This window comes from Pecten maximus, chromosome 10, assembly GCF_902652985.1.
Source record: "Pecten maximus chromosome 10, xPecMax1.1, whole genome shotgun sequence".
In the NCBI taxonomy this organism is placed as follows: Eukaryota; Metazoa; Mollusca; class Bivalvia; order Pectinida; family Pectinidae; genus Pecten; species Pecten maximus.
Window position 1 is genome coordinate 25,291,972 of NC_047024.1, and position 17,948 is coordinate 25,309,919.

At 35.7% G+C, this 17,948-nt stretch overlaps 1 protein-coding gene across 4 annotated transcripts; it reads right to left on the bottom strand.

Annotated features, from left to right (window-relative positions):
• Positions 1 to 1,632: 1,632 nt before the first annotated feature.
• On the bottom strand, positions 1,633 to 11,400 carry LOC117336882 (caprin-1-like). Of its 4 annotated transcripts, none has more exons than XM_033897617.1 (9): positions 11,213 to 11,400; positions 9,742 to 9,804; positions 9,082 to 9,168; positions 8,234 to 8,395; positions 6,552 to 7,574; positions 5,342 to 5,492; positions 4,895 to 5,077; positions 3,764 to 3,916; positions 1,633 to 2,747 (listed from the first exon to the last, which is right to left on the bottom strand). In XM_033897617.1, exons 1-9 carry the CDS (start codon positions 11,321 to 11,323, stop codon positions 2,650 to 2,652), a joined length of 2,031 nt encoding a protein of 676 aa, XP_033753508.1. In that variant the 5' UTR covers positions 11,324 to 11,400; the 3' UTR covers positions 1,633 to 2,649. The 4 variants fall into 4 exon arrangements, with proteins under 4 accessions (XP_033753508.1, XP_033753507.1, XP_033753511.1 ...); XM_033897616.1 differs by having other exon boundaries at positions 1,633 to 2,750; XM_033897620.1 differs by lacking the exon at positions 3,764 to 3,916.
• Positions 11,401 to 17,948: the final 6,548 nt, after the last annotated feature.

Below are 17,948 nucleotides of genomic sequence, written 5' to 3' on the forward strand. Positions count from 1 at the left end.
TTTCAGTTTCTAGTATTGTTATCCTCAATTCATCGTCAGATACCCATGGTTGATTACACTGCACTACACCTATCACATGCTAAATTCAGCTTATTGATATCCGACGACGTCCTCAATTACAAACGAACATTTATCTCATTAACGTTTGATATGTAGTATAATGGAAAGAAATCAAAAGTACAACTCAAGCTTTTACCAATTCACAATCAATTATATTAGCATAAAGCATTTCACATTCAGCATGTCGTACCAGCTTTTCATACATATCACTCTGCTTCACACTAGAATAAGGAGGAGAGATCACCAACGAGAATCTATATGTAGATGTACCGGTATACAGATTTTTTAACAAAAATATTGCATCTAAAGTTTAAATTGGATCTTGCATTGTAGAAAACATTGAAATTATCATTATTAGGAAACACATTCAACCCCCACAGCAACACAAAAGCCAAATATTAGAACCCTAGTACAATTATAAGGGAGTTGACCATTACCTTTCGACATTTTCACCAAAAACTTAACATTTAGAAACCAACGTCGACATCAAGGTGCCATAAGCTTCCACACTCTTCGAGACGAAATTTAAAGGGGTGCAGGCAAACGCTCAAAACTGGAAAACTTGAAATATATTATCAAACTATTAATGCTATCAAATAACTGCATTTCATCCTGATGAAAGAAATATTCTACACCACAAGCTTAAGGAACCATAGCTGAGGCACTTGAAAGGAATGTCCCGTTAATCCAAAGGTTGCAGCTGGTTTAAATCGGTCTTGCAGTACTGCGACGGAACTGGACAGAGTCGATCAACGAAGACCAGGTAGCTATATCTCAATTGGTAGAGCATCCGGCTAGTGTTCCGAGGTCCCAGGTTTGAAGCCCAGTCTGGCCATGCATTTTTCCAATCCTCTTACAGTACTTTTAGTAATCAATGCAAAATATAAACACACATGTGTACAATTATTTTACTTATGTTAAGAAACCAAGTAGAGTTAAACTGTTTTATTAACTCAATATATCACAAGTTTGAGATCCTGGAACAAATTTGTTGTAATAAGTTGCCTACACCCATCAGAATTTATAAAATCTCCAAACAGTACATATATAACTAAAGTACTGGTAGTTTGTTTTCTCGTCCGATTTCCCTACCAAATTGAAAATTGCTTTTACCTTCTACTACACACAGTTCTTGCTACTTCCACAGGGTATCACAGAGAGGGATTACCCTGGGTAGAATCTTTCACCCCTAGGGAGTGAGACAGGGGGATCTCAACCCTAGGGGGAAGATTCTTAAATTGCCAAACAGCTTAAGTATCTTACCCCGAGGTTTGAGATTCCCCTGCCTCGCCCCCAAGGGGGTGAATGATTATTTTTCTTTTACCCTCTTTACTCTTTTACATATCTTATATGGACGTTACATCGTTGAAAGGAAATGTGACACTTTAATAAATTGTCGACGTGACATCATTGTATTGTTTTTCTGATTAGACCCATAAAATGGACAAAGGGGAACACACATATTAAGTTTGAAAAATAACCTTCCAGTAAGTGTTGATGATTCATTACAGAGCGGATGGACGAAGGGCGATTTGAAGAGTCCAAAGGCAAAAAATCAAACTAACACGGACATAGTTGTAATCACCAACTGTTTTATTCAAAGAAGGCCCGAGATTTCATACGGTAACCATCAATTCCATGATTATCTCTACTCTCAAGCTGAGACCCTCAAGGGAACAAAATAAGGAGTGTGAAAATAAGAAAAGAAAGATGAACAAATCTAGGCTTATGGGATATTTCTTCTGAAACATTTTTTTTAAATCATATTTCTTTTTTTTTTTATACAATTTTTTTAAGTTTTTTTTTCAAGTGAAATAAGAGTAGCTGCTTCAAACTTAGCATTCATATAATGATATGACGGAAACTTGACGCATTAAAACTTCTATGTCACTTGGGAGTTTTGCATCTATGTATAAAATCCTTCCATAAGTAAACTGAGTTGCACTTCTGAACTTATTTATATTTCAAACATGCCAGTTTGACGACACATAGTTCCTGAAGTATTTTGATCGTTCATCACAGCACTAGGTTTTGACATTGTAATGCTCTGCCATAACAGATATTTGGCCTCTTCAAAACTATGTGTAGTACATATGCCGTACAAGTGTCAGCTCTCGAGTACTAGCTGGAGAGTACACTCGTGTTCACTGTAATCATTATGCCTTTGAATGTGATCCTTGTCTCGATTTTACGTTGAGTACATAAAAGGAAATGTTGTTTGTGTTGTTTGCTGTTGAAGTTGCCATACCACATCTACAATACTCACAATTGTTACCATAGCAACGTAGTACCCACTATCCAATGGTGAATTGGAAGGTGTGGATAAACAGTTCTTGTTCTTTTTCATAATGCATGATTCAATAAAATTAGGAAACTGATTATTCGCAAGACAAATAACATAAAACATTTAAATAAAATGACAGAAAAGAAAAAGCAATCATGCACTGTGACAAAATTCACGGTTTGCTTAATTTTCATCCACAACTTAAAATTCAAAATTGAACAGACATGAGTTGAGAAAATAACTCCACTACTACATCCAGTCTGTAACTATCACATGATGGTTATGTGATCGGTCAAAATGTGACCTCAGGCTGTCTGCTGTGCTTGAGGACGTCCAAATCCTCCACCGCCCTGTCCACCTCTGGAGTTTCCACGAGCTGCACCTCTAGGTGCACCGCCGCGTGCTGCTGAAAGTAAAGTAAAAATTCCATTAGAGACCTAAAAACATGTATTCTTTGAACCTTATTATAAAACTAGTATATTGGGAATAAATTGCACAAGCATAATTTAAGATCATTTCACATGTCCTAAAGTAAGCATATAGGTCCTGTTTGTTCTGAAGAAGGTTATCCTATATCAAGAACTCTTCATAAAACTGGCTGCTGTAAGGATATAAAGCACCAACATTTTTTTTTATATTTAATGATTTTTCAATGGGCTGGAAAATAATACATAATACAGGAAACGGGTCTTAACAATGGAGGATCTGTTTTCTGAATACTTGGGTCCAAACCCAACAGACTATTCCAACATTAACACCCTTGTTAATTTTTTACCCACTTCCCCTAATTAGTGTTTTTTTTTATTTTGTTGTGACATATACACCAAGGATGCAGAAAGAATCACTCGTACTATGGAATGTAACTTATTGTTGTGGGTAGAATCCACTTGGCCACGTCCACATTGTAAATGACATTGACAATATTGTATCACACAGACATTTGAGATTTCAGGTTGGGGAGAAAGGGAGCAGGAGTAATCTCCAATTTAGATAAGAATACTCCAACGTATCACATACAATGCAAAACAAAATTGTATAAAACATGCAAGGGAAAAGTAAAACATCATGCCCCTACAGATTTTATGTCAAGCATATTAGAGAATGTCCAAAACATTAAGTCTCCTCAAAGTCGAAAGCATATCCAGCCAAGTTTACAAATTCTCTCATCTTTCTACGAAAAATAAATGCTGTTCATATACCCAGGCTGAGTGAGGTGAAGACTGAGCACACCACTAGTACAATATCACTGGACTTTTACAGAATTAAAATTATTCTAAATTAACATTTTTGCTGCCTGAACAAAACTATTCTCCCTGTTATTCAATCTGAAACTGATGTCAAAATCAGACAATTGACTTGAACGACTGCCTGAGGCCCATGATTGAGGCCCCTGAAGGATTATTCATTTGAGACACACACCTCCTCTATTGTTTCCCCTTGATTGGCCTCCACCCCCGCGCTTTTGGAATCCTCCACTGTTGCTATTGCCACCGAAGTTGCCGTTGTAATTTTGATATCCTTCTGACCTATTGTTGTAGTCATTGGAGCGGGGAGGGAAACCCTGGAAAGCTCCTGTAACAGAAGTGTGTAATGGTCACTGACAAGCAGGGGCACCTGCAGACTTAAGACGTTTCTGCCCCAATAATGTAATACCTTTCTTAACATTGCTGCAGACTTTTCAATATTCATTTTGGAATAACTCTGATTTTCTCATTTTCATTTCAATTTTTTACCTTTATTCCCATGGCTACCATATTTTCACAATTGATTTTACTTTAGTTTTCCACAAGATATCAATTTTTTATTGAACTTTACATAATTCAAAAACAAACACTCGTTTTATTTTCATGTACCCCAAAATACAGTCATTCAAATTTGAAAACCAGTTGTGAAGGTTTTCTGTAATATTATGGTTAAATTGGCTGGATATCTATCTGTTGTTTAAATACACAATATAGATGTATTGTTTCTATTTCGTGGTGAAAGTTTTCTCTGCAAAATGTTCTCATTACCCTTTTAAAATGAGAAATGATTTAAGGCAGCTCTCTTCCTCTAAAAGCTTGCATATTCTTGTTGATAAAAAAAGAATTGTCACACAACATAAAAACACAAATATTCACGTAAAGGAAAGTTCATTCCTTGTATAAGATTTGATATCTACAAAGAACATTGAGCCTGAAGCATGCAGGGTCAATAGAAAATAAATAGGTAAGAAATGTAACTGAATACACAATGAGATCACTCTTGACTGGATGACACACACTCTACAGATTTGTTTTGATCACACGGGACAAATAATACCAACGATCCATGCACTTGGCTTTAACTCAATGATCAACATCAAACTTTTTAAAATGAAAATTGTTGTAGATGTTCAAAATTTTGCATGTGAGAGAAGAGTAAATCTGTATTTATCATTTCTTTATTCAATTATTATTTTGTGATTAACATACTTCATGCCAACTGATCATGAAAAAGTGGTATTGTTTGTCATTAGAAATCAAAACTATTTTTGAATACTGCTCTGAACACAACAGGGATTTCACTCACCCCCTTGTCCACCTCTATTGCCACTGTAGGAGTTGCCTCCCCTTGAACCGCGACCTCCTCCAAACCCATTGGCCATATTGCCACTGCGTTCACCACCGCCGCGATTGTTCTTGCCTCTGAAACCACCGCCGCCACCACTGTTGCCTCGGTTTCCACGATAATTATTTGAGTTGTAAGAGTTTCCTGAAAAATCAAGTTAAATGTCACAAATCGAAATATACAATAATCTGACAATTTTCCAACACTTGTATACTTGATCTAGTAACTTGTATTTGTTTCTAGTCCTTTCAGCTTTGGCTTAAAGAAATGAAAATGCTAGTATCAAACCCTAAATCAATAATTGATAATTCCAGATTTCTAAAACATAATACAAATTCTCAACACATGTATTCTTGATTTCCTGACACTTTTGTCTCTCAAAGACACAGCAGTTAGTTCCCAACTTACCCTGATAATTTTGTCTGCCAAAGTCTCCCTGCTGTTGCCCAAACTCATCCTGAGCTGGTGTTGATGATGCATTGTAAAGTTGGGACTGGAACATCTCTGCATTTGGATTCATTGTAAATTTCTTTTCTGCTTGTGTATCTGCTGAAGACTCCTGGTCAGCACAAGAAAATGCACCATCACTACACTGTCTCATTGATTGGCAAACTCCAGATTCATTTTTTTTCTATTTATTTTTTCCACAGTAATATAACGATGTATATATTTATTTTCTATTTACACTATATAGCTACCTACAGCAAACATGCATAAATCTAGACAATTTATAATTGATCAATCAGTTACCATACATGTATACAGTAGAAAGAGAGCTAGTAAATGATACTGCCAACATAATCATGATGAAATCAGCGATTTTGGCAGTATATGCAAATACAAAATGTCTTCAAAATGTACCTGTTGTTGCACTTAACACCTTTATATAGACATTCTATGTCATGTACTCATGCAAAACATTTTGGCATAATTTCATTTCTCTTCACACTATCACAATAGGTTAAATTGCTTCTATTTTTCATTAATGAGAGATCCTGGTAGATTCATAAAGTTGTCGCTTAATATGAAGAGAAATATATCGAGAAGGAAACATTTAATGACATATAGGGGGAGAAGAGCATTTTTGTTACTCTTACCTCCTTTTTGAATTCACTTATAATTGAAATGCCAGGCATTATATAAAACCTCACGGTCCATATGTAATCGACTATGCTTTTACCCCAAATGTACTCGGAACCCCCGACTGTTTATTGGAATAGCCCCTTTTTGAAATTATCAAATTGAACTCTACCTGCATTGGATGCTTATTAAACTATTTTTACTGATTAGCTGACCAAAAAAGTATTTTTTTCGTTAAAACTTTTTTCTGAACTTTTTGCATATCATAGTTTCAGGATATATTATCTGCAAAGTCAAAAGTGACTACTTTAATCCAGACTGTGTCCTTTGTGAAAAATCTCCTTTATCACAAATGCCATATGCCAAAGGCATTAGAGATACATAGGGAAAAAATACAAAACTACAAAGAATTCTCTGGCAAATTTTCCTCCTAACTCAATTTTGAAAACATAAAATTACTGAAGAACATAATAAATACACAGATTACTCTTTTGAAGTATTTCAAAACAGAACATGTGCTGTGTTATGCATCAATTACCTGTGAGTTTGACTGTAATCCTGGTGGCATTGGGATACTTGGTGGAATTTCAAATTTGGATATTGAATTGTCATTTGATTTTCCCATTACACTTTGTGTAAGTTGGGAGGAGGTGCCTTTCACAGCTGATGAGGGAAAAAGGGCATCACTTTGTAAACTCTGCCCGAATGTCTGAGAGGGAAAGTCAGATGCGCCCCCTAGGGACGACTGCTGCTTTGAAAGCAACGATTGTGTGGATTCCTTGTTTGCTGAGGTGAGATCATGGGGTGCCTGCTGAGCAAGTTCACCAAACCCTTGATTGGAAAATGTCTGTGATGATAAAGTTTCAGTCTGGTGTCCAAGGGGCGCGGGAGGCATAGGATGTGCCGCAACAACTGCGGGGTCCATGTGGGGCGACTCCATGTCTAGTGTGGATTCCTGTAGAAAGTTGAAGTTACCTTGTACCTTGGATACAATATCTTGGAATGGTCTTGGATTGTAAGCATTGTCTTGTGTCTGGTCCTGCTGCTGTTGCTGCTGTTGTTGTTGTTGTTGCTGGGTTACTGTTACTGTTGATACTTCTGCCGGGTTTGTTGTTGTTGCCTTTGAAAAAAATGAATCTGCCTCTGCCATGGTGGCGTATTCTGCCTGCTGTTGTACACTTTGACTAGCCTCGTTGGTTTGTTCAATTTGTTGTTCATCAATAACCTGTGGGGGAAGTGATGCCTGAACTTCGACGGAATCTGCTTGTGGGACTTCGCTGGAATTAACCACAATGAATTCCTGATCACCAGCAGTATCCTCTGTTGCCTCTTCCTCTTGAGCAGCAGCGTTCTCAAAGTAGCCACAGTTGTTGATGAGATCAAGCAGCTCATTGAGATCCTTGTAATTTGTTCCGACGACTTCCTTCTCTTTGGCGTCCAGCAGACAAAGCAAGTGTTCTGAAGCTTGACTGAGCTCCTCTGCGTAGTTCTCACTATCACGTGACGGACTGATCAGCTTATATAGCTCATCCAGGTGGGTAAGATTTTCCTCCGTCAGAACCTGCCAAAACATTTTTTTAAATACTATGTAGCTACTAAAACTGTTTGTATGATCTAAATCTCACATTAAGATTAAATAATATTTCTCAAAATGCAAGTTGACATTTCACAATTTTTAAGTTCAATACTTCCAACTTTAATATGTTTCCTAATACAGAACTCTATATTCCTGCCATATCACCGAACAACGTTTCAGTGCATCTTTACTTTTTATATAAGACACAAATTTATTACTATTATACATTGATATTTTAGGGAAGATAACCTCTTCACAAGCTGATTTCTAATTCATTACGCAGTCAGATTTGTTCATTTGAAATTTACTGAAGAAGTTGTTGAAATCTTCCAACCGATGTATTGCTTCAAATGATCGAATTCTATTTTTCTAAAAGTACAATAGCTATCCAGCAAAATGCCCAGGAGACCAAAGTATAGCCCCCGACTCAAATTCAAGGTTGGGCTTATTACAGAACAATGAAATAACCATTTGTGTCTAATTTTACTGAACAGCAGTAAATATATGTGGTTTTTCCAGATAAATATGGAAAAACACATTGTTTTACCAATAATTTTTTATCAATATCATTTCATAGTCTATGGTAGTAGAGTCGTTATTACAAAGAATGACCTTCAACATATACGTCATGATTTGTAACTTACCACTGCACCATGCTTGCCTGTCTGAAAGTCGGTACGAACTTTATCAGACCCCATACTATCAAGCAGGTTCTGGACCTTCAGCATCTCCTGCATGCGTTTCAGAACCATGTTCTGTCGCTCTATCTTATCTCGCTTCAGCTGCTTCTTCATCATCTTCTCGGCCTGAAATTGTAACCATGGAAATGTCAAGATCTTTTTATGCCAAAATTGCATGCATACTAAAGATAGGAACTTTTTGTGCCTAAAATCGCATGTACATGGATGTCATGAACTTTTTGTGCCTAAATTTGCATGCAAATGAATGTCAAGAAGTGTTTATCCCTAAAATTGTATGCACACAATTGTCATGAACTTTCATGTCTAAAATTGTACATACAGTAATGTCAAGAACTTCTTACAAAGAGACTTGATTTTTAGCAGGAAGGTTTTTAACATAACTTCTCACTAAAACTTGTTTATTATTCACAAGTTCAAGACACTAATTTCATCAGATGTCAAGTAGACAAGTCCCTTGAATTAAAAGATAATTTTTGTGAGTCTAGAACATTTTCTAAATGATCTATTTTTGTGAGTCAAGAACATTTCTCACTGACCTTTGACTAGGGGGGAGAGAAAAGTACTTTTTTCTTATGATTTTTAACCAGGATACAAATATTAAATCAAATAAATGACATCTTATAACACCTGCCACCAGTATATTCAAAATACAATATGGGCAAATACTGCATAAATTGGATATACATGTATTCAATATGCATTATAATTTCATTATGATGATTGTAATAATGGTAGACAGGGGTACTAATGATTGAACAAATGAGCAGAAGGATTCAATCTTCCATACTTACATCAACATTAATGCTTAAGAACTGTTTCTGCAGATCTCGAGCAAACTCGAGTGTCTGCATAACCTCGTCATACTTGTCAACGGCCGCCTGCCGAAGAAAAAACAATTTTAAACATAGCCCCTGATTAGAAAGCTCAAATCAATTAAAATTCAATATCTTTATTTTCAGGTATCAATTGATTTTCATGCACAGCAAACTTTATGTAAGACACGAGCTGCACCTGGAGAAACTCATGTGGTTGTATTCCATGTCCAAATCAAGATTGAACCCTGAATGTGTTCATGATCAATTTGATGATTTTGATTTGGTACACTTTTATTACAAAATGTTTCTTAAATGAGATATATAGGCATCAAACATTGAAATTCTAGTATGAAACAGTTCTAAGAATTGATGCATCGTCATATTTGTCATTTACATACCCTGGTATATGTATATCTTGCAGAAAATTTATAAGGTGTGTTGTTGACATATGCTAGAACACTTGAGTGTTTTTTATTTCAACTTTGCCAGAGCATCAAAAATTGGCAGCTTCCTCTCCTCTACCGTATGTTATGGATTTTTTTGTGTGAAACATATACAACCAACAGTTTGGAATAAAAAAACCAAAGTAAAATGGCATATCTATAAAGCAAGCAACTTGGAAGCAATTGTATCTACCTGTTGGTCCTTCTCCAACTTGGCTCCAGAATCAGCTTTGGCTTTGTAGCCATCAAGCTTCCCCTTAAAACAAACATACAAGAAAGATGTTAACATAACAATAAACAGGGGGATTAGGAAGGGCTAGTCAAGATACGGGCCAATTAACTCCGATGAAAATATTGAAGACCAATTGTTGTTAGATATGATTAAAAGAAACGGGATGTTTTTCATTTCCATATGGTCCTGTCCTATTCCGTGCCCTTGAAACTGGTCAAATGTTTAATAAATCACAAATTACAAAACATGGATGATCATGTTACATAAAATTTAAGGTTCCCAAAAACACTCATTGTCAATTTTGTGTTTTTTTTTAATATATACAAAAGCACAAACTTAGTTCAGTTTCAAAATGTTGGGATCTTTTCAATCTAGTCCGACACTGGGTAGTGTCTTGTATTTAATACTATCAGTGAATTGTATTTGGTCTTTAGTAGACAGGTAGTTGACAGATTAATAGTGTGTAAAAAAAAATTCTAGTCACTAACTTAAGCTGAAAATTAGGTACCCCCTGACGTCGGGCTAGTGAATTATTACACCTGTGTTTAAATGAGTGGGGTTTTTTTTCTAGTAGACTGTGCAAAGTTCTTTGGCTTTGATGAGATCCCAACATTGGCAATAGATAGTACATTAAATGTTGAATTATCATTATATAGCTCCTGTCTCAGGTCTGGTTGTTAAAATCAGATGAAGAACATTTTCTGGCAATGGTTAAATTTCAATTTCTATCCGATTACGATCTAATATAACATTTGCCCGAATTTCCTTTGGTCCCTACATCACACTGGGACATAGCGACATACATGTATCATCCGGTATTAATGTGGAGAAATTTTTACCAAACTGAAAGTTACTAAAAATGAAAAGCTTTCGCAGAATTTTGCATTTTCTATTGGTTATTAATAAGAAGTTCCCTGAATGTCCCCAAACTCAATGTCCACCGGAAATCCCCCCCCCCCCCCCCCCCCCCCCCCCAAATGTCAAGTGTCGAAAAGTTCAAAAAATGATCATCTGTTCAAAAAATCTAAAAACTACACGTTCTTAAACAGACAGGTACATATTCCGTATACAATACGAATGCCTTTCTAGTTTTATGGTTAGTAGTTAACGATGTTGACTTAATTTATCTTCCGCATTTCATATTTACAACATGCTCTCATGAGGGCCGCCATTTTGAAATTTAAGCCGGAGAGTGTGTCCGATTCTGTTTTACAAGAAATGTTTGGTTATGACATTTTATATTAAATAATACCATTGCAAAACAGTCGATGTGTTCTCCTTTTAATTGGGAAGCAAACATCGGTATTCGTATCACGTGGTCGTCATGATCGATTTGTAAATACGAGCACCGACTCCATAACACATTTAGAAATGACTAATTTGATTCTCGAAAATTCCATTTCTTATTAAAGAACGACACTTAAAACAATACCTTTCGTTTTTCCAAATTGCGGACTTTCTTTTCCACAACCTGGATAACTTGTTTGATTGGTTCAGTCGCCTCGTAAGAGGCTTTATCGGGTTTTGTAGACGCAGCAGGCATCGTTCAACAGCAACAACTCGGCATAAAGACAGTTCACGTGCTCACAATCGTCAAATTTTACCACATTCTCAAGTGGACTAAAATAGATAATTAGTTTTCTTATTAAAGAAGGATGAAAAACCCTTGTCATACCATCCACTACTACTCAAAATGAGAAGATATCAACTGATCTGTTTATATTACGTATACATATTGATATTATTGCAACTATTCGTCTTAAACGGATGTTTAAGATTAAGGTAAATGCTTGCAAAAGATGTATGGGTTATCGACCTTTGTGCACTTTGGGTTTTGATTTTTTTTTTGATTTTTTTTTTCTCCCATAAATTTCTATATTCTTACAAACGACTGCCATACGTTGCTGGGCATAGCATGTATAATACACGTGTACAGATACGTCTTAGTCTGACTGAAGGTATACAATGTGTGCATGGATTTCTGATTAAATGCATAAGCTAGGCTAATTTATTTGACTTTTCTCAATTCAATAAATCAGCATAAGTTGTCTTAAATAAATATTCTGTGTTATCTATAAACGTTGATATTGATTTGCTTAAAAAAACAAACATAAAAAAACGACATAATCACGACATTTATTTCCAATGAGTAATGCTATCTTGTAACACCCCATTTTTTTAAGCTGACAAAAGAATAAGATCACTCACTCATAGCGTAAATTAGTTGCCACGCCAATATTTTAATCGCAAAATTTCGACAGATTAAGTCTATACAAAGTAAAGATGATATAAAATTAGCCCAGAGTGAACAGGCCACCGAACCAACAAAAAATAACCGTGTAAATTGATACATAAAAGATTCAAACCTCTCAGCGCACACTTGTAAGTGTGCCTTTTAATGCGCAAATTTTAGTAGCCTAATACGAACAAAAAGAAGAAATCCTCTTTTGTATATTAATAATCCTATCTTATCATCACCTACTACTTAACCACTATTTCCGTGATTTCATGACGGCAATCGCACATCCTATCTCTGAACGTAATCTTCACTGCGACATGAAGAATGTACATATAGAATTCTATATCTATACCTCTCGATAGATTGAAAACCAGAAACTGTTCGCGAGCGATTTATTTTCGCGACGATCACGTGTGGGGACAATAATGAAAATCGTAAAAGTGTAAAGGAAAACTGAGAAAAAAACTCCGTCATTTGGCAAAAAAAAAATGTCTCCACCGCGATGTAGCAGAGTGAAATCGCGGAAATGAAACACCACGAAAATACATAACTTGTTTAACAGCGACTTTTCTTTGTTCGCTTGCTTGTGGATTTTAGTGGAATCAGAGCTCCATGTTGTCCAGTCGTTGGAACAAAAAGTATTCGTGTGGTTTTTTGTTTTTTGTTTTTTTTTGTTTTTGTTTTTTTGGGGTTTTTTTTTTTTTGTACATTTTTACCTTTTTGGGGATCAGAAAACGACGAAGGCAATACTTGAAAAAAATTGAAGCTAACATTTGCCTCCCGTATTCATGGGTAATGATATCATGAGCTATAGAATGACGATTGGGAATTTTTACTCTAGGGTCTACGGCAGATGTTTGATTAAATGTATTTTCATTCTTCTGAATATAAATATAAGTTCTTTTTTAACTTTTCTCCACTCTTTAAGAAAAAAAACATACTATGGCTTGCCCTTTCCGTATTTCATTTGTTAAACTCATATTTTCTTAATATTGAATTTACTTTAATAATCTTGCTATTGATACTAACCGACATGGATATAGAATCCAATCCTGGGCCAAATGAATTATCTATTTTCCATTTAAATATTAGAAGTGTTAGAAACAAAATGGAATACATTGAGGATTTAGCTGGGGAATATGATATTATTTGCCTTACGGAAACACACTTAGATGAGCATGTTTTATCAGAAAATCTTCATTTAGAAGACTTTCATAACACTATTCGTCTAGATCGAAATTTCGCAGGTGGTGGTATTCTGGTTTTTGTAAATGAAAATTCTAAATACTGCATGAACTTGAATTTCCTGGGGGTGAGGTAGTATGGATTCAGATTGAATCTCAAAAGTCCACTATACTTATATGTACAATGTATAGACCTGAAAATGATGTAAACCCTTTTTGTTACTCCTATGTGGAAATGTTCATCTGCCTGTAGACACTAATTTAATCATATTCAGGAATGTGCACAAGTTAATAAAAACAAGTAATAGATTTTTAAATGCATAATATTTGTTTGTTCTGTACTTCCTGCCTTTTGACAAATCGGAGAGCAATGTAACAAAGATATTACAAAAATATTGAATTGGTGACCTTTAGTCTTTATTTTGTCAAATATTGTAATTTTGTATTTGTTTTGGGAAAGGGCGTTAATAAGTTGCACTTTTTGACAATAAAATATGTTTGAATCAAATCAAATCCCGTATTCATAGCTGATCGAGAATACATGGTCCTGAGAAATTTTACTCCGAAAAGAGAGAAAACAGACAAACCAAAGTAGTTTAAATGCCAAATTGTGATGGGTGTAATTTAAACAACAGTACTTTGTTTTATCTGTATATGATTGTCTACCAGCAACCACTTGCCAACCTGCAAAGACGACTTTACGGATATTATTTTGGTCATTCGACGGCATATCAAGGGGTTCTCTCGCTTTTGGATACATGTAGCTGCTTTGTTACGATGGAGAGTAGAAGGCATTTGGACGCATCCTATCTTCATGCCATGTCGCTCTGTCCCAAAGAAAATATAAATGGTGTTACTTTGTTTTTTGTTTAACGTCCTATTAACAGCCAGGGTCATTTAAGGACGTGTCAGGTTTTGGAGGTGGAGAAAAGCCGGAGTACCCGGAGTAAAACCACCGGCCTACAGTCAGTACCTGACAACTGCCCCACGTAGGTTTCGAACTCGCAACCCAGAGGTGGAGGGCTAGTGATAAAGTGTCGGGACACCTTAACCACTCGGCACCGCGGCCCCTAATGGTGTTACAAGCAGATAGAGAAGTTGCACTTTCCCAGATATATATACATACATGTACCATGCCAGCTTCTACTTTGTTAAATATTTCAGTTTTCCATAAAACTTTATTAAATAGCGGACTGTACAAACAGGAGTTCGTCTCTGATCCAACCTGTCATAAACAATTCATGTTATCAGTTTCTCAACAAGTACCCTTCGGTTCTTTATGAGATTTCGATTATCCTTGGTAGAATCTTAGTTGTGTAGGTTTAATACCGATGACATCTTGGATTTTCACAACGATTACCTAATTGTTTAACCAATTTCCAAATTTTAGGATAATGGCGATTTTAAAAGAATGTGAAATACGTATACATATTCTGAACCGGTTCCACTACTCACGATACCAAAGCAATCCTCTTGTAGGATAAGTTCTGTCGTTCGTTCACTTCACCGACTAGAATTTCACAGATCAGGGAGACGTGCGCATTGGATTTTTATGAAGATATGTTAAGTGTGGACACAGCTTTATAGACTTGTTACCATGCAGATGATATTTTGGAGGTGTTTCTTCAGTAACCTTTCACCAATTTCAAAAGCTGTAGTGGTCAAGAACAACTTCCCATTTAGTTGTCGTTACTATCGAGTGATTGAGCCGATTCCGTCTGTAAAGGCAGGATAAGAGGCGTCTGTATTGAATGCGTTTGTAATGGCAATAGAAAACGACTTCCTCAACAAATGGTAGCACACATATCTCATCATATCATACATAATCATGTTGTTTTAGAGTTGGCGTTTCCCATTTTTAATCTTTTATACCACGATGTGTGTCAAAGTTCATATTGTGCTGATTGTTAAAGACGATTCGTTCGAGCTTTTCCAGTTTACTTGAACTAATATATAAAGCAAGCAGTTTTGTACCCAAGGCACGGATATTGGTCACTAGCAACCCGGTTCATTACTTATACTTTCAATATCAAAGCGATCAGATGCATCAAAAGTCATATACCCTTTCTGAATAGTCTATAGACATAGCACTCCGGAGCATATATATAACAATAATGTTGTCAATGAATGAAATTGACACACTTTCAAAGTTACAGCGATATGAAATCAGACGTCAATGCTTGCTGATATGTCTGGCCCCGTTGCCCTCACTCTAGTTCTCAATTTCAGAATGGACGTAACGCAGATTTGACCTAGATGTGTATGACGGGTGTCCATGGTGTCGTCGATGAAGCATCTCTTCTCTACATGTTTCACTTGTTTGACCGATCGGAGCCATGCAGAGATAGATCACGTGGGTACCGTCGATGAAGCAGAGGACGCTGCCCCTTCCGGATCACCTGATGGTATTCCCTTGTACTCGTTCTCTGCCCTCTGTTTGTGTCAGTACATCCACTGAACAAATAACTCTGAATTAGAGATGTCTTACGGAGGTGATATATTTTCAGCAGCATGACTACTTTGTCAGCCACCTATGCTGGATAACCAATAGTTCTAATGCCTTTGCCTTGCATGTTTTCTTGTAAAGCTATGCTGATTGTCATTTGTTTTGATATCATATTTTCTATGAGGAAATCTTGTAGGAGTTAGGAATTACCTTTTCTCTTACCATGGACAGGGATAATCACAACTTCACCCCTGCCAGATTTCCTTATCCCACCCTAGGGGCGAGACAAACTATACATGCTCTTTGCTTGTTCTCAAAAATCCTACGCCACATTGATAACACAATCTTGTCCTAACGCCATTTAAATCACACCAGCCTTGTCTTTCATTGATGAAATGTCATTGTTAGATACACATGATGGTAAACAGCACAAGAGAAAATAACCAATAACCATTCACCTCTTGGGAATGAGACAGGGATCTTAATCAGAGGGAGAGATTTGGGGTGGGGGGGATTCTTCAGTTGCCAAACACGAGGCTTGGGATTTTAAAACCTCTGTGTTAAGAATCTTTCCCTTCGGGCTGTGATCCCCCGTCTCACCATTCACTTATCATTGTCAGGTTTATCCACATGGTCAATCCTCATTTCCCAATGTTTGTATGAAGTCACATCTACATTTCCTAGCATCCCCCTCCCTAAACACTTAACAAGCCTTGTGATTGTGTGTCAACCCCCTCAGAAGGGAAGTAAATAGAGGATATCTAACCGTGTCTTCAGTAATACCAAATATATTTCACGAGTGGGGCTAGTGAAAAATATGATATGAAAAATATGATATTTTTCAAATATCACTTTTATAGAATGAATAATTTTTGATATTTCACTGGTAAAAATGTAATAAAAGATTCTATTATTACTATTACCTACTAATCTTCTAACACTGACCATACAAAAAATAACACACACAACGATTTCAATCTATAAACTTTATTGCATTGTGACAATGTCACAGGTTGTACCAGCAACAGTGAGGCTGATTGCCTAGATTTTGTGGGTTTTTTACTCAAGTACTTCAACAGTACAATACACAGAATACTTCTCTGGAAAACAATTACAATAATAATCTTATAATAATAATGAAAACAATTTTACTTTGGCAAAAAATACATCATGCAACTAAAAAACTGTCCAAACATACATCAGATAACATCACATATGTGTGAAGATAATCTCTATTATTCGTTCTACCTTCCAACTACAGAACATTGATTTGGAAACACATTCATGAACTTTGCTTATATTAATCTACCCAGAAATTCTGTACCACTCCAACTTCATTACTTGTGCCTATTTTGACTGCCTAATGTTAAAATGTTATTGTCGTTATTACTACCAATTCTTGAGAATGTAATAAATGACATCATGAAATTATCATTAACATTATATATAAATGTCATTAATGGCATCGTTACTGGTAGATTATTAACATAATTAATGGTATCATCAACAACATTAATGACACTATCAACATCATTAATGACATCATTAAATTTATTAATAGAACAACTTTATGTATCTTTTTGAAAGATACTTAGATTTTATGCATTTCTTTGCTGCTAAATTGATAAAATACTGTAGTAAGTGAATAAACACATTCCAGATTTTATGTGAATGATAATACCTTATTCAATGTTTTGAGCATAACAACATTCATCATTTGAAACATCCCCATTAAATTAAACTTTGATGGCAAACGACCTTGAGTGGACTTATTAGGAAGTTAATGCCATATGACATCTCATGTAAAATGAGCAAGTAAGTGTTCCTGGATTTCTAATAGATTGTAGTGGAATACCCAATATCCTTATCATATCAAGTATATTTAATTGTTACTTTCACTTTCCTAATGATATACACAGCTATGTATCAGACCTGTCTTTTAACAGGGCTGTAGACAGGATGTTCTGGATTGATATAAGTGATATTTAACACACTTGTCAAAAGGATGAGCAGACAAACCTTCCTTAAAAATTATACCAAAACTTAATTTCAAAATCACTGCATAAAGGTCCTATTGAGCAGTTTTTACATTTAAGTGAATATATTTTGCCTGAACTACAAAATTTCATTCATAACAGCTTACATTATCGATATCTTTCACAAGTGAGAAAATATACCCTTTAACTTGAAATTCATAATGTCTTCATATTTTTATTGAATTCTGAGACATATCCGAGTATCAAAAAATGCCTTCTAAAATGTACCACCTTTGCTCAGGTTCATAGTAATATTGATCATA

Bases quoted from the DNA above. Each gene is read 5' to 3' on its own strand.
- LOC117336882 (XM_033897616.1), bottom strand. From the start codon at position 11,323: ATGCCTGCTGCGTCTACAAAACCCGATAAAGCCTCTTACGAGGCGACT. The intron at 9,169-9,741 runs GTAGATACAATT...TTTCTTCGGCAG, and splicing joins AGTTGGAGAAGGACCAACAG to GCGGCCGTTGACAAGTATGA. The intron at 5,493-6,551 runs GTAATTGATGCA...TGTGCTGACCAG, and splicing joins GATTACAGTCAAACTCACAG to GAGTCTTCAGCAGATACACA.